The sequence below is a fragment of the Xenopus laevis genome, chromosome 2L (assembly GCF_017654675.1).
Source record: "Xenopus laevis strain J_2021 chromosome 2L, Xenopus_laevis_v10.1, whole genome shotgun sequence".
Lineage (NCBI taxonomy): Eukaryota > Metazoa > Chordata > Amphibia > Anura > Pipidae > Xenopus > Xenopus laevis.
The window spans coordinates 104173922-104199428 of NC_054373.1; the positions used below are offsets into that span (position 1 = coordinate 104173922).

Genomic DNA, 25507 nt, shown 5'->3' on the forward strand with positions numbered 1-25507 from the left:
CTTAAATACAAAAACAAACAAAAGCTGGCCATACATATAGAGATCTTGTTGCTTAGGTTTGGCCACCCATTCATTGGACCAGTTTGGACCCAGGGGCCAACAATCAGATCGTGATGTCTGCCTATGGGAGCTAATCGTGCAAGGACCACAAAAATGCACTGATGCAATCCTTGCCTGATGATTAGGGTTGCCACCGTTTGCAATGATGGAGGCGGGGGGCAGGGCTGTGGTATCGGAGGGGCTGGTCCGTGATGTAGGTGGAAGCCTCCATGATGTCAGGGGGTGGGGTTATGAAGCGGCGATTGGCCGATCGATGTGTCAATCAAGGGAATCGTGCCCGTTTTTCCTTATTTTTACCCAGGCAGCCCTTCAAAATACTGGGCTGTCTGGGTCAAAACTGGACAGGTGGCAACCCTACTGATGACCATCACTATTTAGTGGGCTGGTGGGGGGGCTGTTTGGGCCTCTGTGTACTTGAAACGCCAATGCTTATTTTAATTTGCGGGCTGGAACCAGGCTTGGATTTGCAGCGAGGCCACAAAGCCTAGGGTGGCATAAATTAAGGGGCAGCATGCCCCCCCAGACGCACATGTAGTTTGCCTGATTCTGGAACACTAAGCTCTCGGCTACAGTACGGAAAGGATGAGCATACACCCAATCCTGCAGGAGAGAGAGGGGCGCTGGAGGATGCTGGTCTCTGGCCGCCCTCTAGGGAAATCTGGCTAGGGTTGCCACCTGGCCGGTATTTTACTGGCCTGGCCGGTATTTTACTGGCCTGGCCGGTAAAAATGATGGCTGATTCCAATGTTATTAATAGGGAAAAAAGATAAATATATAGGAAGGCCGGTATTTTTTTCCAGAAAAGGTGGCAACCTTAAATCTGGCCCTGTTTGGGACTGCCTGATGAGACTTTCAAACCTCCCCAATAAAGAGGCAGACAGTTGGGAGCCCCTAGACTAGTATTAGTTAGGATTAGGGATGCACCGAAACCGGGATTTGGTTCTGGATTTAGCCAGGATTCTGCCTTTTTCAGCAGGATTCAGATTTGGCCTAATCCTTCTGCTGGCCTAACTGAATCCTAATTTGCATATGCAAATGAGGGGTTGGAGGGAAATCGTGTGACTTTTTGTCACAAACAAGGGAGTAAAAAATGTTTTACCCTTCCCATGCCTAATTTGCATTCGGTAGTCGGCCGAATCTTTCGCAAAGGATTCGGGGATTCGGCCGAATCCGAAATAGTGGCATCTGGCCTTCCCTGACATCAGCCAGCAAATACACAGCCTGGCCAGCCGAGTTCAGTTTTATAGTTATGCGTATTTTTAACCGTATAGCTGTTATTTTTCAGCACTCTCCTCTTTGATCTTTCATTATTACTTCCACATTTCTGCCTGGTTGCTATGGTGATAAGGCCCTAGAAACCAGCAGTTGCATTTTTCTGTTTTGCAGAACAAAAAAAACCACACACACACAAGACTAAAGACTAATTGCAAATGTTCTGAAAATGTGAAGTGAACTTGCCCTTTAAACAAAGTACAAGGGCACAGTCACAGAGCGAATGGAACGATCTATTCAGACAGAGCCATTAACACCACAAAGATTTATTTAGTGGCACGGATAATTGCAAATATAATATAGTAGCTAAGGTAGACGAATCAGGGATAAGCAGAGCCTGAGGCAAATCATGACACTTGCCGGGGAAGCGTCCCTACAGACTAAATCGCACCGGTATTTTTCCACTAGTGGAAGCGCAAGTGAAATAAACAAGAAGAGATCGCTTTAGACGGCTGAACTACATTTCCCAGAGTGCAGTTCGGCAGCGGAGCATGCGCGTTATGGCGCGGCTTGAGTGGCAAGTTGTTTGTTACAGTGTAGCACCAGCTGCTTTTTTGCACTCTGGAGCTTGTGCAGCTCGAGTCTTCCTGAACTCATTCAGCTTTCCCCTTTTCTTCTTCTTCTTCTTCTCTTTCAGATTCCCCCCACTCTTCTGTCTCTTTCCTACTTGCGCCTAGCTCAACCCCAGCACAAGGAGAGGGAAACAATAACGCTAATTAATCCTAAAAACAGACAAGAACAAAAAACCCCAAATACATAAAGAAAAAAAAAAACAACATTTACCCTAGATGGTCTACAAATGAGAAGACGAAAAAGATGGAACTGCATATTCTAGAGCACAGGCTAAAAGTAGCCAGCATAGCCAAGGAAAACATCCAGTTATTTACCTATGGATTAATCAAACTTGCCTTTCTATCATCTAAAACAAGGTAAGTACATGTACAATGTTATGGGGGGCTGGGTTTGATGTGGGGGGCCACTGCTTCCCTGTCTGATTGCTTGCACTGCAAGGGAATGAATTAAAAAAAGAAGAGAAAAACAACTTCATGCCTTGTAGGTTGTTTATGTGATTCATCCAGAGAGCTTCTGTGTGCCCAAATGTGCTTGTCATTAGGGATAATAATTGCAAGGCTCAGGCGCTGAATGAATGGGACAGGTATTGTTTTTGCCCTGAGGATAAAGTATGCACAAAAGCACATAAACATCCCTAATCCATCTATAGGCAGTGTTCAGTGCTTAGTATGTAAATACCCATGCTAGTCAAGGCTGGCATCTTGATTGGCTACAGGCAACTGGCATCGTTTAGAAATACCCCCCCCCTCATTTTTTTTAAGAGAGAATTCAAAGCAATATAGATGTAAATAGGGAAAAACAGGATGACGGTGGGGAACTGGATTATCTCTGCATTTTGTTGTTGCTGCAAATTTTTGTTTCAGAGGCCTGAGGTTATATTATATGATCTGTTCTGCTATAGGGGCAGTTGTTATTTTGGGTTACTGTTTTTGCTTGGCAAGGTGAAAGCGTATTGATTGTTGTTTTGCACATTGTTTTGCATCATACGACGGGAGGTGAGGGATCCCTGTGGTGTTAAACACAAGAATAAAGTTTGCATATAGAATAAGTGGTCTGTGTGAAACAATGGCTCTGGTTTGATAAGGGGGAGTGGCAGGCTATCCTGGGCTTAGAGAAATGTGCACAGATCATATTTGGATCTTTTGTCTCCCCAGTGGTTCAGCACTGCCATTGTTTGCAAAGTAATTTATTCCAGACCCTTGTTTACTTTCTTCCCTTGTGCACTGGGGGCTGGGGGGGTTAGAGAAATGCCACTATCTAAGCCTCACGTGGAAAATGAGGTGTGCAACTGCCTGCATCATCTCTAAATGACTGAATGGGAAGTCTGTGCGCTTGTCTGGTGTGAAATAGTTAATTCAATTATTCAATAATAGCTGCTAAACCCATTTCACTCCAGTGCCCTCCAGTGTCTCCCAATGAAGTGAGTGAATTTAAAAATGTGTAATTAGTGCTATCTGTGGTTGCAAATCAAGAAGCAAAATAATTCTGCGTGTTTCGGGCACATAGAAATAGTGGAACTGCCAGTGCTCAGTGTCAGAGGGAAACTGTAATGTCCCTGTTTTTCTTCTGTCACTCATGCCAGCTCATCCTGCTGCTGCTTCATTGTTTGTGCAAGTGCTTGTTTGTTATTCATTAAGTAGCATTATTATCATGGCTGTAAGAGTAAATAAGGATGGGTTGGGGAGGCTTCTTTGCATCCTGAGGCCTATATGCTGAATGACTATATAAAGCAAGAAACTTGCATTGGTTTGACATTCTGAACTCTGAATCCTTGTTGGTCATTGTGGTCCTTACTCTGCTATCGATAACACTCTTACAAAGATGCAAAGGGGTCAGTGGGGGCAGAGCTGCAATTATATGAAATAATTTTGCAAGCAGATCAATAGGAAAGGGATATCATCTGAAAGGCCTAAGTAAGGAATATAAAACACCCAGCATCCTCCTTCATACTGGCATTGTAGTTCACAAGAACTGGAGATGTACAAGTTCAGCATAGTTGTGTTCCAGTTTTGCCATTATGACAGCTTGATAATCAACATCCACTCTGTTGTGTACAGTCTGGAGGTCAGGTCATTGAGCTGGCTCCTTAGAATTTGTTTTCTTTTCACTGCTTGGATAAGATTACTCCGTGTGCATAATGTGATGTTCCTTCTTGCATCTGTATGCCTTACTTTACTGGCCTTTTATCCATGCATACGATGTTTGCTGATAGCTAAGGCCTTGCTTGTTCACATTCTACCATGTGTGACCAAGACTGATACATCTAAAAGGTGGGCGAATATGGGGGTTAAGGTGTACGCTATTTCTAACACTGAAGACCTGCATAACTGTAGAATTACAATGTTTACAAAAACTTGTACCCTATTTTGAAAATGGTACATTTCAGACATCCCGAGGAGTATATATACTATATACAATTTCAAAGGATATATTATGCAGGTACTTTGTCACTTTGGTGTGCTATATATGAATACATTTATGAATATTCCAGCCTAGTATTGCACATACTATACAACCCTACTATTACTGGTATATAGTAGAGGTTGTTGATCTTCCAAAGCGTCTTCTCTAAACTATTTCTTGTTTCTTCGTTAGATCATACTAAAAGGGCAGCAGTTTATTTAAATTCCATATTCTGAATATTATGATCTGCAAGGTTTTTCTAGTTCTTTTTATGGATATCTTATTAATTGTGTCTAATATGGCTTTGAAATGTAAGCTAAGTATGTCTGAAGCATATGAACAATATCAAGAGTACCTAGTGTTGCCAACATATCTTCAGTAATTTTCCTATGTGATAATGGCAACGATAAAAAAAGGGAGATTAAATTTGTTTGTCAGAATTAAATGTACATAGATCAAGTAGTGCAGTGTCCTCTGCCAAAACAAAGTTTGCTTAATTCCTTCTTAACTGTAGTAACCAATCAAAGCGTTCTTTCAAAGAGCAGACTAGCAAATTTCACCTGCCAATTGTTTATAATAGAAAATGTTTATTTTCTGCCGTCTTCTGGGTATTTTGGCCTTCAGTGCTAATTTGGCCCATCCTTTTCCATTGTAACTGCTACACTACCAAGGAACCATTTTGACTTGCATTTACACTTTGAATACCTTGTTATGACTGGGCTACTTCAACAGTCTCTCTTTTACAATGGTTTCCTCTATGGACACACATTCTACAGTTGATTTGTACTTATTTAGGTTTTAGTAACTATTATGAGGAAGGGAGGGAACATTTGGGGGGTGTATTGGATCTCATTAAAATTGTAATTTACATTTTACCAGATGAGTATCTATAATTCTATGACTTAAATATTGATTCTACCAAGATCATGTTTCAATAAACCTATATGAATCATCCCTCAGGGACGCTGTCAAGTTCTCAACTCTTATAATTTTATAAAACTCCTGCAACCACTCTTTAATATATACATGGTATCGTCTTTCTCCAAGCTCTTGAGATGATTGCTCTTGTGGCTTGAATTAAATACAGGGTAAACTATTTCTTCTTGCACCACAATAGTAGGGTGACAGCTGGGTCACTTTGGATATTGCATATTTGGCTAGTTTTATATGTTTGGCATCTGCTTCCAAAATGCTTTCACTGCAGGATTATTATGTCCAACATTATAACTTTCTGTCAAGCCTGAGTATGAGATTTCTTGTGCCATAACCCTTTCCCTCATTTTCTTTACTTTCATGCTCTTTTAAGTCTCTTTCTTCTGAGACACCTGTGTTGTTTACCCTTGTTCAACAGGAATACAATGGCTCTCGGTTCACTTTCAGCACAACCCACTTATGACTTTAGGGGCACATGCTGTTAGTGTTCCTAACCAATGGAAATAGTCTACCATCGACAGATGCACTGGAGCATATTTGTCAAGTGTTTTTAAACAAGCCCAGTGTGGTACACTTTATTTCTAATTGTAAGTCTGTTGGGCTTTATTGTTATCTTTCACTAGGCAATGCCAAGTGGGGTAAAAGTCAAAATTCTTAGTAGCTCAAGCACGTGGAGCCAATTGCCTGTTCAAGACAATAGTTGCCTACTTTCACTGAAGCTCTTGTGAAGTAAAGCAAATGGAATATCCCATTTTCTAATATATTGTTTTTGTTTAAGACTTTGCTTTTTATATCCTTAATTAATTGGTCTTTTTAGGTTCTTTCATGCTTAGATTGGTGGCATGTCTGTATGCTGTATTCAAGTTGTAGGCTAATCAGAATTAATAGTTGCAAAAGCTCTAGGTGGAATACCAGTTTATAGCACAATTTATTGTCTTAAACTTGATATATCGGCTTGATATTTCTGTTCTTAATCATGTTTGCTTGAGGCTCTGGTTCAGCTCAAGGAGAATTGATCTAACATTATTCTATAGACATGGTTCCCTCAGTGATGACAAGAAGACAATGTTTGTTTGGTTTTCACTAAACAAAACCAATTTTGCATGCAGTACTCCGACATACCTAGATTGTCAATAATCATCTTTTTAAAACGTTAAAGGAGAACTAAACCCTAAAAATGAATGGCTAAAAATGCCATATTTTATATACTGAACTTATTGCACCAGCCTTAAAGGACCAGTAACACTAAAAAATTTTGTATTAAAAAATCCATCCCCCCCCCACGAATAATAGGTCTACCCTGCATAAAGTTTATTAAAATCCATACTTTATTGAAAAAATACTGTTTGAAAACACTACTTCCTGTGTACTGCAAAACGGCGATAAGGCGACTCACTCTGCAGCTCTGCGCTCTGCATCTTCCCCCTAACCCGACTTCTGCCAAAACCGGAAGCCAAGCACTACAACTGTGACGGCAGCCAATGGAAAACCTGTTTATGTTCCATATCAGGCAAATGCATATCTTTCCTTTGTATGAGAGCACTCCTAAGACGGCATGTTTATGCCTGACCTGTTGTATATGTTATATTCTAGCTAGGTTTATTAAGCCCAGAGTCCGCAGCAGCTCCGACTATTATTAATAGTGAGTAACGCCTTCCTACCTCAGCTAATTTTCACACAGTGCAACCATTTCCCGTCACAGCACACCATGTCCGACACCGAGCAGCTCTCCGTCTTCTTTCTCTCAGCCGGGTTATTACCTCCTGTCTACGCTCAGCTGTCTCGCACTGACAACCACCCTTCTGAATGGCGGAACGCCGTGACGATTCCAACTACAGACGCCATGTTTGCTATGGGCAAGTCACTATCCAGGGACAACGGAAATAGAAGAATCACGCGGAATGGAGGGAATGATGTCAGGGGCCTCTCCTGTGACGGGAAATGGTTGCACTGTGTGAAAATTAGCTTCTTAATAGCAGCAATGATCCAGGACTTCAAACTTGTCGCATGTGGTCACCATCTTGGAAAGTGTCTCAGTGGGCTTTGAGCAGCTGTTGAGAAGCTAAGCTTAGGGGTCATCGCAAATGATCAAGCAGAAAATGAGGTTGGCCTGTAATATAATATGATTCTACAGGTCTGTTCATTAAATTCTGATGCTAGTTGCACTTGTTTCTGTGCTGCCATGTAGTAAAAACAGTAGTAAAACATTCTTTGGACAGATGAAACCGAGATCAACCTCTCCCAGAATGATGGTAAGAAAAAAAGTATGGAGAAGCGGTGGAACAGCTTATGATCCAAAGCATACCACATCATCTATAAAACATGGCGGAGGCAGTAGCTTGGGCCTGCATGGCTGCCAGTGGCACTGGGTCACTAGTGTTTTTCCATGATGTGACACAGGACAGAAGCAGCTGAATGAAGTCTGAGGTGTTCAGAGACACTGTCTGCTCAAATCCAGCTAAATGCAGTCAAATTGATTGGGAGGTGTTTCATAATACAGATGGACAATGACCCAAAACATACAGCCAAAGCAACCCAGGAGTTTATTAAAGCAAAGAAGTGGAATATTCTTGAATGGCCAAGTCAGTCGTGTGATCTGAACCCAATTGAGCATACATTTCACTTGTTGAAGACTAAACTTCGGACAGAAATGCCCACAAACAAACAGCAACTGAAAGCCACTGCAGTAAAGGCCTGGCAGGGCATTAAAAAGGAGGAAACCCAGAGTTTCCCAGACTTCAGGCTGTCATTGCCAGCAAAGGGTTTTTCAACCAAGTATTAGAAAGGAACATTTTATAAAAAGATGTCTCTGTCCAAATATTTATGGACCTAACTGTATATTCTCATATATTCTATATATATTCTTATATTCTATGTGTACTGTATATTGTGAGTGGGTTCCTAAGCTCAGTAAGTGACAGCAGCACAGGGCATGAATCAACAGAAAAGAAGATGGGGAAGCTACTGGGACAACTTCAGAAGCACATATCTTTACTGCTAAAGGGCTGTGGTTGCCTTGGGCTTGTAGAGAAGCCCAAAACATAACGTACAACATTTCTAGCCGACATCTTTAGTTAAGCTTTACTTCTCTTCCAAAGCTGTGCCAACAATAGGTAATGCAGTAAATATATATTGTCTATTGCCTTGTCTGTGCCACAAAAAAAAGTACACTTTATGGTAAGAATATACAAGTGACTGTGTTTAAATTTCCCATTCCTCAATGCTCATTGTTTTCTAAAAATGTAAATAATGGGAAGCACTAAGTAGAAGGTTTGATTGGATCTTTTTGTGGCCATTACTCTTTCCTGGAGAAATCCCTCAAAGACACGGGAACATGCAACTTACAGGTATCCGTCAGAATTTTTTTTTCTGATAGATAATAGGGATGTAAATGTTCAGATTTTAGTTTTATAAAACAACTGGAATAATTTATTAACCCACATAAAAATAAGCACTCGAGCAGTCAAATTAAACTATGAAGCTTCATTTCATTGGTTTTCTGATTTGCCTTTCAGATGATCTCTGCACACATCAGAGTAGAGCCACTTTAGAGAGGTTGCAGATAACATTTTTTCCCATTGGTCATCTGAAAATTGTCATGCTGCATTCCTGTTAAATTTTATAATGTACACTAAAATCAAGATCATTTGGTGGTTTTATTCTACTGTAATTGTAACCACGGGTAAGCTTAATTTTTAACACACGTTCCTTATTTGTTTTATTGATACCACTTACCACTGTTATTGGGTCTCAGGAAACTCATACGTTTTTCATTCATACTGTTTTACTGTTTAGGACAGGTTCCAATTAAGTAAGGTATAGGGTTAAGACTTTGTCATTTCAATTATTATACTTGGTTCACAAAGTCTTTCTCAATGTTTACACAACAGAAAAAAAATATATTTAAAGCGGCTTGTGATGTTTTCAAAGCAACTAAAAAAAATATATTTTGTTATACTTCATTTTGGCTTCTTTTCTGGATGTATGGCCGTGTCATGTGTAGGTAGAATAGTTAAGTGCCTGGGTGTGTCTAATGAACCCTCTTGACATCACTACTAATTTAAATTAAGGTTCAAGATGATTGGCTGCACCAAAAAAAAAAGTGTAGAGTGCTACAATGTTTATTAGAGAGATTTTTTTTTTTGTAGCTTAGGCTAATTCCACATGGAATTTGGAAAAAAGAGCCCCTATACAGGCATCAGCCTTATTCAACCACTGTGTTGGCCTGGGTGCAGGCACATGTGGTGAATTTTGGTGGCAAAATGTACTCTCCTGTTTTGGGTGCAGGCAAGGAAGAAGGCTGATTGATGCCAACATATGGGCTGATGCCAACATAGGGGCTGATCCGTGGTCTGTGTTTTTCAGCAAGCTGATAGTCAGCCTCATTTTGCATAATCCTTATACTACAGGTGGTAGAGTACATATAGAGGTCTGCTTCCTCTATAGTTATGGCTCTGGAAAGCACAAATCCCATCATTTTTGGAATCAGCTATATACAGAAATATTCCACAATCAATTCTGCCAAAAAAAACATTCAGCCACTCTGAATCCTGCAAAAAGTCCAAAGATTTGTTTGAATTCTTAACCAAATCCTGGATATGATGCATCCCATGAAAATAAAAAGTAATAAAAAGATTATGTGGAAAACCCTATTTAATAAAACAGTATAGGTTTCTGTGACTCACAATGCAGAGGACAAAAAGGGTACTCCCATCTCTTAGGGATTCTTTATTAAAAGTTATGCCCTGTCTGGAAAATCAGAAAGCATTTTACTATTTTTCATGCAAATTTGGACACTTTTGGTTCAGTTATGAGTAGAGTTTATATTCCTTTTGACAGAGAAATGAATACGCTACCTCAATATACTGAGAACAAGTTTGTGTTTGCAGAATAACTTTTGGCCGTTTTACTTATAGAAGAGTTAAGGGAACAGTAGTCCCATTGCAGTCAAGGCCTTCTGACCTCATGTTGTTGTTCATGCTGGTTCCCTTGTTTGTAATTAGCTGGTATCTGCATGTTGTATTGTTTAAAGGAGAATTCAACCCTTTACCAAAAAATAATCCTACCCCCCACCTCACGTAGACCCCCCTTCCTTCCCCCCCAGCCTAGCTGCCCCCCCCGAGGAAATGCCCCTAACTTTTTACTTACCCTTCGGTGCAGATTCAAGGATCGCAGTTAAACGCAGCCAACTTCCAGATCTTCGTGTCTTCTTCTGGCGCTTTGGCAATTTCCGTCCATTTTGGCGCAGTTGTCGCAAACGGGTACATAGCTCCAACTGCACATACACCACTTCACCGGTCTCCGGCTCAGCTTACCGAAGACCCGGAAGAAGGCTGCGGTGAACTGCGATACTTGAATCTGCACCGAGGGGTAAGTAAAAAGTTAGGGGCTTTTCCCCGGGGGGGGGGAGCTAGGCTGGGGGGAGGAGGGGGGTCTACATAGTGTTGCCACCTGGCCGGTAAAACTGTTGCTTGATGCCAATGTTATTTATAGGGAAAAACCATAAAAATATAGGAAGCCGTTATTTTTTCTAGAAAGGGTGGCAACTTTAGGTCTACGTGGGGTGGGGGTAGGGTTTTTTTGGTAAAGGGTTAAATTCTCAATTAAAAAAAAATTGTTGTTGCTGTAGTGCAGGGGTCCCCAACCTTTTTAACCCGTGAGCCACATTTAAATGTAAAAAGTGTTGGGGAGCAACACAAGCATGAAAAAGTCCCTTGGGGTGCCAAATAAGGGCTATGATTGGCTATTTGGTAGCCCCTATGTGGACTGGCAGCCTACAAGAGGCTCTACATAATTACATAATTTTAAGATAATTAGTGGTGCTCAAACATCAATAAATGCCTATTTAAAAGCATTATTCATTAAAATCTGGGATAGTGTTTACTTCGTTGGGAGCTCAGGAACAGCAGTCAGCCATTATAGGTCTCTAGCTTTTTTTAGTAGAATGAGTAATGTGTAAGAAGAAAGGCATTCCTCTCTGTAATGTTGGACTGGTTGTGTCAATAGAGAAATACAATGAAACTTATCCTTTGTTATACGTCACCTGAAATAAAGGACAGTAAACAGTGGGTTAGTAGGGTAAAGTTGCACTTGTCCCATATCAGAAACATGAAGTATGATACTTCAATCTAGGTCTCTGCTTCATAAAATACTCTTAGAACCTAAGTATTGGAGTGCCAATCAACCACCATCAAAAAGCACCCTCACTCACTTATTATGTGGGTGTGACAACATTATAAAAATGTTTTGAAAGCTTATGTCACACTGGGTTTATTAGCCATTAATTGTAGCTGGATAGAAATATGGGGCAAGTGAACCTTACTTCTCCCAGGGGTCACAATGTAACTTATATAGCCAGCTGCAAGTAAAAGCAACTTCTCTTTCCCTGTAATAAAATAAAATAAAGACTTTAAAAAAAATAAAGCAACTTGTCTTTCTGTGGAATATAAACCTAATGTTAGCAACTCTATTTAAAACCTCCATGCACTTTCTTCGCATCTAGTTTTTAAAAAAAGTTAAAAAAAGACACTTGCTATTTACCAACAGGCTGGCATCAGTGCAGGAGATCAAAGTGAAATTTGGGACAGTTTAATAAAAATCCGGGGCTGTGGGCTGAGCTGTCAAAATCTGTACTGTCCCACAAAAAATGGGACATGTGGGAGGTATGCATTGCTGTCTTGGGCCAAGAGAATTAGACACTAGTGGTGTAAAGCTGGCCATAGATGTATAGATTATAGCCTATGTTGGACGATCCATCTGTTCCAATCTTTCAGCCTGCAACTAACCATTCAGCTATATATAAAGAAATATAGAGAACAAATTACACAATGCTCGCTGAAAGTTATATCCGACAAATAGTAGACAATCTCCCATTGATATCGTCAGATAGGCAATACTTGCAGAGATCTTACCGTTAGCCGATATAAATCTTTTAATCTGTCCGAACAACTGAACAGCGATTCAAAGTATCTGCACTCTGACTCGAGCCGAGAATATCCTGTAAATTATATTCATATAAACAGTGCTAAGTAATGTCATCAGTTATAATCACATTTTAATGTTTTTTTTTCTCATTATATAATGCAAGGAAACCTACAAAATAAATACAATTTGCTGCAATATAAACATTTGTACAAAGCAGAACTCTGATATGGATTAAGATATTTTAACTGAAGCAGAGCATTTTACAAATTTTGCATAATTCATCTTTAATATGTGTTTAATAAGCTTTTTGATTCCCAGTAAACAACTTTTTATCACACCCCACATGTGCTGTATTGTAAGATGTTCCTTGTTATTAAAGGGATACTGTCATGGGAAAAAAAAAATTCCAAAATGAATCAGTTAATAGTGCTGCTCCAGCAGAATTCTGCACTGAAATCCATTTCTCAAAAGAGCAAACAGATTTTTTTATATTCAATTTTGAAATCTGACATGGGGCTAGACATATTGTCAATTTCCCAGCTGCCCCAAGTCATGTGACTTGCGCTCTGGTAAACTTCAAAACTTCAATCACTCTTTACTGCCGTACTGCAAGTTGGAGTGATATCACCCCCTCCCTTTCCCCCCCAGCAGCCAAACAAAAGAACAATGGGAAGGTAACCAGATAGCAGCTCCCTAACACAAGATAACAACTGCCTGGTAGATCAACACTCAATAGTAAAAACCCATGTCTCACTGAGACACATTCAGTTACATTGAGAAGGAAAAACAGCAGCCTGCCAGAAAGCATTTCTCTCCTAAAGTGCAGGCACAAGTCACATGACCAGGGGCAGCTGGGAAATTGACAAAATGTCTAGCCCCATGTCAGATTTCAAAAGTGAATATAAAAAAATCTGTTTGCTCTTTTGAGAAATGGATTTCAGTGCAGAATTCTGCTGGAGTAGCACTATTAACTGATGTGTTTTGACAGGATCAAACCGATGACAGGATCCCTTTATCAGTAAGGGGCAGATTTATCAAGGGTCGAATTTCGAAGTAAAAAATACTTCGAAATTGGACCATCGAATTTAAATACTTTGAATTCGAATATCGAATTCAAACTTTTTTTTATCGAAAGGATTATATCCTTCGAATCGAATGATTCGAACGATTTTATCATGCGATCGAACAATTTTACTTGACTTCAAAAAGCTTAGAAAAATGCTGTAGAATGTCCCCATAGGCTAACATAGCACTTCGGCAGGTTTAATTTGGCGAAGTATTGAGGTTGAAGTTTTTTTAAAGAGACAGTACTTCGATTATCGAATGGTCAAACTATTTTTACCTCGAATCGAATTTGAAGTAAATTCGAAGTCGTAGTATCCTATTCGATGGTCGAAGTATCCAAAAAATTACTTCGAATTTTTTTACTTCGAAAATTCCCCCAAATTCACTTCAACCCTTGATAAACCTGCCCCTAAATTCCAAGAACAGATTGCTAAATACCTAGAATCAAATGCAAAAGTGTAAAACGTTTCCATGCAGAAAACACTTGTCACATGCATATAATTTACTTTGTCTGTGCTTTCAGAAGGCTTTTCATTGCAAAAGTATTAAAACATTCTTCTTTATTTGTGGTCCACAAATGATTATGCTAAACCCAGTTTTTTAAGGAACTACTATTTCTTATTACCAGTGAAGCTTTTCTTAGAAAGGGAACCAGCATCATTCTGCATATTTATTTAAAGTTCTAAAGCGCTGACAGACAAGAGAATGCAAGCACTCCTGCAGCCTTGATAGTTGAGGTAAAAGAGTAATTTTTATTTCTTCATGTTAAAAGTAGCGTCCTAACGCGTTTCGTATCAAAAGATACGTAATCATAGGCACATAATTGGTTACAAGTGTTACAAGTATTTAAACACATTTAAAGGAAGTGACGTCCATATCCACCTATCATAGGTGTACTTAATGAACTACAAATCTTTACAAATTAACTCTTAACATTCAGATCAAATAATTTACAAAGTGACTTTTTCAAATACAAAATGCCATCGTGTGTATTAGTTGCCAACCAATTTCTCAACAACATCAAATAATCCTGAATAATTTTAAATAATTTTAAATAATTTTAAAACAATTTTTAGGTATATTTGCTAACCAAATTCTCAACAATATTAAATAATTTTAAATAATTTCAAACAATGTTAAGTATACAGTATTATTACGTATGATATATGATATACATACAACACGATTCGGGTATAACTGATTCTACAGATAACACTCTTAAACAGTTGCTTTAGACATTAAAGTTATTTTTAAGTTATTTTTAAATTATTTTTAAATTTTCATATTAATTAGATTTTTTAGAGTTTTTAGAATTGTCGGGATCTTTAAAATACCAACAAATCATCATAGTGACATAAGCCTGTATAAGGTCGCTGAATATTGGTGTTAAAAACTATACGAATCACAATTGAATAGCGCTTTCTAGCATTACTCATGTTTCTACAAAAATGGCCGGACTCTAAACTTAGTTCTACTAAATTACTATTAAACAACCACATCATTCCATCAGATACATGTATCAAGAGGTCGTGGCAACAGAGTTAAAAACTTTGGAACTGCTATGAAAAAAAAAGATCCCGACAATTCTAAAAACTCTAAAAAATCTAATTAATATGAAAATTTAAAAATAATTTAAAAATAACTTAAAAATAACTTTAATGTCTAAAGCAACTGTTTAAGAGTGTTATCTGTAGAATCAGTTATACCCGAATCGTGTTGTATGTATATCATATATCATACGTAATAATACTGTATACTTAACATTGTTTGAAATTATTTAAAATTATTTAATATTGTTGAGAATTTGGTTAGCAAATATACCTAAAAATTGTTTTAAAATTATTTAAAATTATTTAAAATTATTCAGGATTATTTGATGTTGTTGAGAAATTGGTTGGCAACTAATACACACGATGGCATTTTGTATTTGAAAAAGTCACTTTGTAAATTATTTGATCTGAATGTTAAGAGTTAATTTGTAAAGATTTGTAGTTCATTAAGTACACCTATGATAGGTGGATATGGACGTCACTTCCTTTAAATGTGTTTAAATACTTGTAACACTTGTAACCAATTATGTGCCTATGATTACGTATCTTTTGATACGAAACGCGTTAGGACGCTACTTTTAACATGAAGAAATAAAAATTACTCTTTTACCTCAACTATCAAGGCTGCAGGAGTGCGTGCATTCTCTTGTCTGAAGATTTTATTCGCCCAAGCTATGGGTTCGGGGCACAGCACCCGGGCCATCAGATAGACGCGGTGAGTGCCAAGCTAAAGCTGAGTTCATTTTGATTTGGATAAGAACTGTTTGATTGCAAGTGAAAGGCCTGGGGTTTGGACACCCAGGCCATTCCGTTCCATGCGGTAAGGATTACCGTGTGGCTGCTAGTTACCTCAATCGTTTTTAAAAGAGCGTTATGCTTGATTTGCTTAAATTGTTTAAATTGGTTTAAGCGATTGGGGTTAACTTGCATATATATATCCATCTTCAAGTTTGTCCACCTGAGATTAGTAGCCAGCGATCTTTTTCTTGTTTGTTCTAAAGCGCTGACATACTGAAATGTAGGGGGGAAATTATTTATCTATCTAATATAGTCCACAAAGCTGGCACTCGCTTCACAGAAGTCGTGTTTGCCTGGGTTAAGTTCAGGATTAATTCTCAGATCCACAGAGAAGGAATCTGCACTTTCAGGACTTAAATGGGTGGTTCACCTTCAAATTAACTTTTAGTATGTTATAGAATGGCCAATTTGACAATTCTAAGAAACTTTTCAGTTGGTCTTCATTATTTATTTTTTTTGTTATTCATTTGCCATTTTCTCTGACACTTAACAGCTTTTTAAATGACGGCCACTGACCCCATCTAAATGCAAATGCTATGTAAGGCTACAAATATACTGTTATTGCTTTTAATTATTCCTATTTTTATTCAGACCACTCCTATTCATACTCCATTCTCTTATTCAAATGAGTGCGTGTTTGCTAGGGTAAATTTAAATTGGACCCCAGCAACCAGATTGCTGAAATTGCAAAATGAAGAGAGAAAAATAAATAAATGAGAGAATAGAAAGCCAAATAACTCAAAAACCACAAATAAAAAAATGAAAACCAATTGAAAACTGTCTCAGAATGTCTAAAGGCATATCTCTGTCCATTTATAGACTGGTGGAACCTAGCATGTTTGTGTGCAAGTATTGTGGAAAATTACTTAATTAATATGAAACTGTGCTTTTAAATTGGGGCTATTTTATGTAATATATTTTTAGACAGAGCTGCATTTTCCTTTAAAGGAAAACTATCCCCTCAAACAATGTAGGTCTTTATAAACATATAATGCATAAACAATCTCATATGTAAATAAACCATTTGCATAACAATATACCTTTTTAGTAGTATGTGCCATTGGGTAATCATAAATAAAAAATTTGCCATTTTAGACAATAAGTGCCATCCCCTGGGATTGTACGATTCCCGGTGCCAGTCGGCCAGATGTTGATCAGGCAGGATAAAAAATCCCGTTGGATCACGGGCGCATCTGTTCGTTGATGCAGTCCCTCAATCCGACCACACGTATAGGCCTCCATTCTGATCTGAATGTTGGGCCCTAGGGCCCATGATCGGATCAGCCCGATATCGCCCACCTCAAACTAGCAGATCTCCCTGTGTGTGGCCACCTTTAGAGTTGTAGTATTTCTAGTCAGTTGATCTCTGAGGCAGCAGAGAAATCATCACAAAATGGTGGTTAAAGGCGAGAGATGTGCTAGACTACTTAAATTATATATATCAGTTTGGTAAGATTATTTAATATGCCACTTAATATGATATTAACTATCGGTTGCTTAAGTGTTCATTTTGGGGGTATAGTTTTCCTTTAACTACTAAGGGGCAAGACACCTTGACAACTCCTTTTCATTATTAGCAGTCAAAGGGTTAACTATGAACACATTCAAATATAAACAGATTGTTCATTATCACAGTTGGTGGATTACTCACTTGCCTGCAACATTCTACCAGTTACCACATATAGGAACAAACTGTGCAATTTAATAGACGTTTTTGTCAGTATTGGCAGTTTAAACATTCTCCTGATGCTTGGGAGGCTTCTTCAGCTGTTTTATTTATAGGCTTCTATTCGAAGATTTTGACACATGTTGGAAGTGCAGAATATCATATATATATATATATATATATATATATATATATATATATATATATATATATATATATATATATATATATATATATATATATATATATATAAAGAAGATCAGCACTCACTGTAGTTTTGGTGAATTCGTGTTGATTTATTTGTCAAAAATCACATCTTATCCGACGTTTTCAGTCCCGCATCCTTGAGAAAGGTCCCCATGCGGGACCGAAACGTCGGATAAGATGTGATTTTTGACAAATAAATCAACACGAATTCACCAAAACTACAGTGAGTGCTGATCTTCTTTTCATATATATGAACCACATTTGGATCGAGCACCACTGGCTTTACTTTTTGGTTTGTGTGCGGGCACTGTGGGACTTCATATAAATAATAGGTATGGGATCCATTAATCCATTATCCAGAATTATGGAATGGCCATGCCCATATACTTGGATTTATCCAAATAATCATGATTTTGTAATTATAAAACAATACCTTGTACTTGATCCAAACTAAGGTATAATAAATCCTTATTGGAAGCTTATTGGTTTTATTTAATGATTTTCTAGCAGACAAGGTATGAAGATCCAAATTACGGAAAGATCCGTTATCCGGAAAACCCCAGGTCCCCAGCATGCTGGATAACAGGTCCCATACCTGCAGTTTGTTTTTAGCTATACTTGTAACAGTATTGGATCTATTATCTGGAATGCTTGGGGCCTGGGGTTTTCCCAATAAGGGGTCTTTCCTTAAATAATAATTAAAAAAAACAATGGATCCCATACCTTAAATAATTTAAACATTAAATAAACGCTATTGGATTTTTTTTCCATCCATATACAGTAGATTCATGCCATTTAGTTACTATCAAGTATATGGTACTGTTTTATTATTACAGAGAAAAGGAAATATTTTTTTATAAATTAGAATTAGTTGCTTAAAATGGTGTTCTTGTAGTTTGGAGCTTTCTGGATATTTGGTTTCCATATAAGGGATCCCATATGTGTTTCATTCTCTTTTCTTATAAATGACAGGATTAGTGCCAAAGAAAGCACTTAAGGTGATTTACCTACTTGCTGATATGTTGCATATAAATTGGTCCTTTTCCAACTAAACTATTAATCATCTGTGAATGTTTGACCCCCATAAAGATGGACTTGGCCAAAAAAAAGGGGCAAATGACTTATAAACCAACCTGTTGTATGTATTGGGTCATCAGTTGAACTGGAACTGGATTTTATATGCCAATATTTAGATGTTGTATAGTTGGCATTCATTTGAATGGGCAGTATATACAATGAACTATAAAAATATCTTGTATTGAAAATGTGCATTGCTGCTGCTGCTGATGCATGATTTTGTTATTACCCTTACACACAGTGGTGTAACTGAAGGAGAACCATCTCTATATAAAAAGGCAGTGGGGGATTATGGTTCCGAAGTGTAGTGGGTCATTATGGTCTGCTTACAGTCTCCTCAGCCTTGGGCTGCAATCAGCAGAGTTTCTATAAAAAATAGATAATGAGCTTTCTATAATACATGTTAACAATATACATGTTATTTCAAATTAAAATAGAAGAGCTAATGTGATTTAACACAATTGTGACTTCTTCCCCTGCTCTGAATAAGCAAAGAAGCACTAATGAGTGTAAGAATCTTCAGTAGCATAGTTCTGCACTTTATTACGGATGCACCAAATCCAGTATTTGGGATTCAGGTGAATCCCCTTATCCTTTGTGAAAGATTCGGCCGAATACTGAACAGAATGTAGATTAGGGAAAGGAAAGGAAAAAGTGGAAGCATTTTTTGCACTTCCCTAATTTACATATGCAAATTAGGATTCAGTTCAGCCAGGCAAAAGGATTTGGCTGAATCTAAATCCTGCTAAAAAAGGCCGAAACCTGGCCTAATCCCGAACTAAATACTGGATTCGGTGTATCACTACACTTTAAAGACCAACAAAAACCTTAAATGTTCTTTACATTTATTAGCCAATTCATATTCACTTGGCCTATTCTTGCATCATATGTATATCCAGGGGCGTAACTACAGAGGAAGCAGACCCTGCGCTTGCAGGGGGACCTAGTAGAATAGGGGGCCCAGTGAGGACCTAATTAATAGCCAATTTTAATATGTCTGGGTAGAACAGGCCACCTTATCAATATTTTGGGGCCCTAGATTGAATCTGCTGTGGGGCCCAGTGACATATAGTTACGCCACTGTGTATATCAATCTTTAAAGTAAAAGTGCATTAAAAAAAATTAGGTTATACATTAAATGGCTTCTTTATGTAGCAAATACATGCAAGCTATGCAATTCACATGAAATCAATCACGTTTTTACGCACAATATCTCTAGTCGGTCGCAGTCACCCAATTGCGAGCGACGGCAATGCAGCTTGTGCCATAACTTGCTTGAAGTTTACCAAAACTAAGGCAAACATGCATCTGTGTTGGATAATCACAAATCACGGCCACGTTTTTATTTCATTAGCCCACGTGCGCTGATGCTATGGTGTCGTGGTGTGCATGTGTCCATTGCAAGTGGTGCAGAGACTTCCTGGAAGCGGGCAAAGAAGCAGGAAAATAAGTTGACGTTTTGTAGACTCATTGTTTGTGATTCAGCTGATTTTAGATTTTCATGTCTGTTAAGGCAGCAATCAGGTTTTCATTAATAACCCCCCTAATTCTTCATATACATTTCAAACACATTTTATCTTCTAGATAAAACGCTAGACTTCCATTTACCTTTATATGCGAATAGATCAACAGTGTGAGGATACTTATTACTGAAGCCAGCCACTGTACTGTGAGATAATCTGCTTAAAACTGGCAAAATGACAGGCACGAGGTATGCTTTAGTTTCGTGAAACATCAGGGCGTCCACCCATAAAATGCCGCTGAGACAGCTGTCTACAATTATACAAACATTTTCAAAAGAGCTTATGGCAAAAAGCACAATGGTCTTTAGGATGTGGATCAGTGGTGGGAAACAGACGGCTCTCAGGGGCCGGGTCTTCCTCTTTCAGTGCTGCTGTGGAAACGCTAGGGATTCAGCGAATCAACTGTTTTTATTATTCGGTCGAATCCTTTATAAAAGATTTTGATGAATCTGGACCCTACTTTGCGTATGTAAATTGAGGAAACGAGGGGGAAAGAGAAACATTTTTTACTTTTTTGTTTGTGTGGCGAAAGTCACATGATTTTTTGGATTCAAATTTGGTTTCGCAAGGCACTTGCATTTGGCCGAATCCTGCTGAAAAAGGCCACAAATGTATTATTTTTGTCCTTTATTTAATGCAGCTATCTCTCTACTATATTTACACACAATACCCACTAGGGTCACTAAAAGCCAGGTAATCACAACGTGCAACATATTTATTGTGCCAGCTATACATTTCTTAATTAAACATTGATATTTTTTTTTTTTGATCAAGTAGGTGACTGCATCTAGCCAATGATACATTATTAAGCTAATAATAGTAAATATGGGAAACTTTAGAACCTTCATTGTACATAGATTTTCAGTGTATTTTGAAGGGCATCTTTCACATACTTTTTATTTATGTACTGGATGCGGCAGGCATGTCTGCAGTCAATACTGAAGAATGGAAGTGAAAATGGGAGGGAAAAGCCCTTTGCTGAGTAACATGTTGGCACTATATGAATAAAGGATAATCAATTCTGCTTTGTTTGCAGGGATGTAACTGCCCAGTAAAGTTAACAGAGTTAAATGACAGTACTGGTGAGGTCAGCACACTGTGAATCTGGCTTAGCTATTGGTTACTAGGCACAGCCTGATGAAAATGACTGCTTTGCATGCTGAATATACAAAGCGTTGGGGGACAGAGGAAGTGCTTGCATATACTGTGTTTGTTGTGACATTTTTGTAATCATTATGATAATTTATGGCCTTGAAAATGTAATTTTATGGAAGAATAAACCAGAAATCTCTCCTGTGACCTCTCTTTCACTTGGTAAGCACCATTACTATTGTACTAAGCTATTTGTCATTTAACTGACTAGGAGATGACCGGGTTGGTTTTGGTCACCTTTCAGCTTTAAGGGATATTATTATTGCTTGAAATATTTGTATTTGATCTTGTGTGCACTTCTTTAGTGCAGGGCAGTTCAGTTTTCATAAAATTGCTTTTACTGTGGAGTTGTTTCCCTTATCTTTGCTAACATTTTATATAATTATTCACTGTGCTAATTAAACTTGTTCACATGATAATGACAAATTCCCTTCATTGATTGCTAAATGCAAATATCTTAAATAAAGTATGACCACAATATTCTTTAAGCATTTTTTACTTAACCCATTCTCCAGCCCAGCATTAGTTACAGGTCCTAAGCAGAAGCTTATAGAGCACGTAGAACTGGTTCTGTTATACAGGCTTGCTGGTTGCAGGTCATTACATTTTTTGTGTGTTTTTTTTTAATGTAACTCCCTGCATTTATTTTTAACACAGGTATAGTATCCGTTATCTGCAAACACATTATCAAGAAATCGAAAAGGCAGTCTTCCATAGATTCCATCAAAACTGAATTTCTTTTTTTATTATAATAAAACAGTTCCTTGTACTTGATCCCAACTAAAATATAATTAATCCCCATTAGAGGCAAAGCAATTCTATTGGGTTTATTTAGTGTTTACATTTATTTTAAGTAGATGTAATATATAGGGGCCGATTCATCAAGGGTCGAATATCGAGGGTTAATTAACCCTCGATATTCGACTAGGAACTAAAATCCTTCGACTTCGAATATCGAAGTCGAAGGATTTAGCGCAAATGCTACGATCGAACGATCGAAGGATTATTCCTTCGATCGGACGATTAAATCCTTCGAATCGAACGATTCGAAGGATTTAAATCCAACGATCGTAGGAATATCCTTCGATCAAAAAAACTTAGGCAAGCCTATGGGGACCTTCCCCATAGGCTAACATTGACTTCGGTAGCTTTTAGCTGCCGAAGTAGGGGGTCGAAGTTTTTTTTAAAGAGGCAGTACTTCGACTATCGAATGGTCGAATAGTCGAACGATTTTTAGTTCGAATCCTTCGATTCGAAGTCGTAGTCGAAGTAGCCCATTCGATGGTCGAAGTAGCCCAAAAAACACTTCGAAATTCGAAGTTTTTTTACTTCGAATCCTTCACTCGAGCTTGATGAATCGGCCCCATAGAGATCCAAATTACAGAAAGATGCCTTATCTAGGAAACCCCAGGTTCCAAGCATTCTGGATAATAGGTCCCATACCTGTTTTATAAAAGTTATAAAAACAGTACATAATCCGTATGTATTGTTAGGCAACTCCAGAACAACAGCTGTGTTTCTGGTTTATCTGTATCTCCCTGCATCTAATGATATTTCTGCACAACAGTATGTGCTTAAAAAAAAGCCCACTGGCCTTCCTTAGTGCATGGACACAAATGTGGATCTTTGCCATGTTTTTGGCGTTGTTCGCGCCGTGGTTTTTAAAAAAAAAAGCAGACCGCCGCGTCGATACGCTTACTATTTTTAGCTTAGGCAATGGCACTAGTATAATTACGCGGCAGTCAGCTTTTTTTAAAAACTGTGCAGAAAACCTGCATGTCTGTTCATGCACTTACTAGTGATCTCCCGCACCGAACAGCCACAAGAAGATACAATGTTTCTGAAATGTAATTAAATAAGAGGCTTTTTGGCAAAGAGTTTTTGTAACATGGGCACGCTTTTACGACTGTGCAGGAAGGGAGAGATGAAGGGGGGACGATGGAGGGCAGTTGAGAGGAGGCTTTTGTTCCTAGGGGGGTTTAGTTCTCCTTTAAGTCCTTTGTCCTGCTATTGGTCATTTTTCTGATCAATTCTTTCTTATAGCTGTTTAATAAAGTGAGGTTGTGCTTGTTGCACTCTTGAGTGTCTGGTTACTAGGGCCTTGAGGTGTCAAGAGAGAGAAAGCAAACTCGCATCTACTACTGTCAACACCTAAAGGTGTTGTAGACAAACCACTTCATCTTTCATTGCCCATATTTCTAAAAAAAAAATTCAAGGACAAGAAAAATTAGAATACAGCTAAAGTGAATAAGTACAGTCATATTAAAATATACCCGTTAAACTCACTTGACCGTTGCTGTGCATTTCTGTTTGTTAAATCTGTGACATACCTCCTTTGTATGCTTTACAGCTGGTACATGTCACCAGCCTTCCATTTCCGAATACATTTCACCTAGGGATGCACCAAATCCACTATTTTGGATTCGGCCGAACCCCCGAATGATTTGGCCAAATACCGGACCGAATCCGAATCCTAGTGGGAAGGGGAAAACATTTTTTAGTTCCTTGTTTTGTGACAAAAAGTCACACAATTTCACTTCCCGTCCCTAATTTTCATATGCAAACTCATACAGTAAATGTGCTGGGACAGTTTTCTTTAGTTAGTACACAACTTGACTTTGCAAACAAGCATGCATCCTTGTAAGCAAAATTTGTTGTTTCTACAGTCACGTGACTTTAACAATTTGCATTTGGTCTGGCCAAATCTGAATCCTGCACATAGTGCTGGTTATACTAAAGGATGGTGAGTACTTAGGCTTGCCATCTGGTTGGTATTTTACCAGCCTGGCCAGTAAAATGCTGCTTAATTTCCCCTGAAAATTTTCTTGAGACACTTCTTTGCTGGGACAATTAACCATAACAAGTTTGCTCTAGGCTATTATAAAAATATTCAATTTATCATTGCTTGTCAGCATGTCTTTTAAATACACATGAGAGAAGATTTTAATAACTATTTTTCAATTTAGAAAAGGCTATTGGGCATTTTCTGAAACAGTGAGTTTGTCTAATTCAATATTAGCCTATATGCTGCTATATGTGTCTGGATCTTTAGTCAGAACATCTATAACCTCACATACTTTTCAAGGGTCCTTTCTTCCTCTTTCCTTTTCATTTGTCACTTGATTCCAAATACAAGGAGGAACACATAACCAATACAGGATTCTGGGGAAAGGAGCTATGCTTGCTGAGGGGATTTTTTTCTATAAGAAAGTAAGTATTTTGCAGTTGTAGAGGTAGAGACCTCTGCAGTACGTAAAATGCCTGATGACTGGATATATCCTGACAATAGGGTGTTCTTTCAGTCCTGCAAATTAAGCAGGTCACATGTATCAGATAACCCAAATTAGACCTTTAGTTACAAGCCAAGAAAAAATTATGCATCAACTTAAAGGGAAAATGTCCCCAGTAAAGGATTAGATCTATTCATCTTAATGTGATGGATAGTTTTTCTTTCTACTAAAAGTAGAATAGTACTCTTCCAGTGCAGTGAGATTGCATAGTAGACTAGTTGAAAGTAGCTTAATTTAGAGCATTATTTTAGTCCTATATCATCGACATCCCTTCAGCTATTTTAAACTATGCAACTAACTACTAAATCCCATCGCTGCTCAACAACCATACATTTTTTTAATGTTTGTAATTTTTTTTCTTTTGTTAAATTTACATTTCATTACTCCATGTGGCCAGGTCTGGACTGAGAGTAAAAATAGGCCCTGGCATTTCAGCTACACAGAGGCCCAATCAACCCACAAAGAGGCCCAAACAGCCCCCCACCAGCCCACTAAATACTGACTTTCTATGGCACCTTATAGCAGCCCCTCTGGCATTTGCCAGAACCCACAGATTGCCAGTCCAGACCTGTGGCTCATTCACAAACATAAGTACAAAGCACAACATTTATCACTATTTCATGCACAGTTTTAGAGATACTGACAGTAGAAATTAAGTCTTTTTTTCATCTATCACAACACTGTCTATGCATGCTATTTAAAGTTTTTGCCTGATGCTTTTACCTTACCTATCCGATCAGGCAGCTGTTAGAATTGATACAATAGTTGCTAATATTCCACAGATGCGGCTGAGAAATGTATCAATTAAATGTAGCAAATTGTAACAGTTCAGAACCTGTACCTGGATTACTGAGCTGTCAGACTGAAACACCAGAGACAGGCACATTAAACTTCAATTTTGGAAAAACAGTAAAAAATAATAAATGGAAAGCAACTGAAAACAAAGTCTTTATTTCTGGGAACAATATAAAAAAACTGAACTGAAGACGAACAACCCCTTTGAGAGGGCTGTTT

The 25507-nt window shown here is 38.2% G+C and overlaps 1 protein-coding gene across 1 annotated transcript in view; it reads left to right on the forward strand.

The window, feature by feature from the left end:
- Positions 1–1896: 1896 nt before the first annotated feature.
- The window catches only part of castor2.L (cytosolic arginine sensor for mTORC1 subunit 2 L homeolog), a 132273-nt gene continuing 108662 nt past the window's right edge, over positions 1897–25507 (forward strand). Inside the window, 1 exon segment of the mRNA NM_001093274.1 lies at positions 1897–2261. Coding sequence (NP_001086743.1) covers positions 2149–2261 — 113 coding nt within the window. The 5' untranslated portion in view covers positions 1897–2148.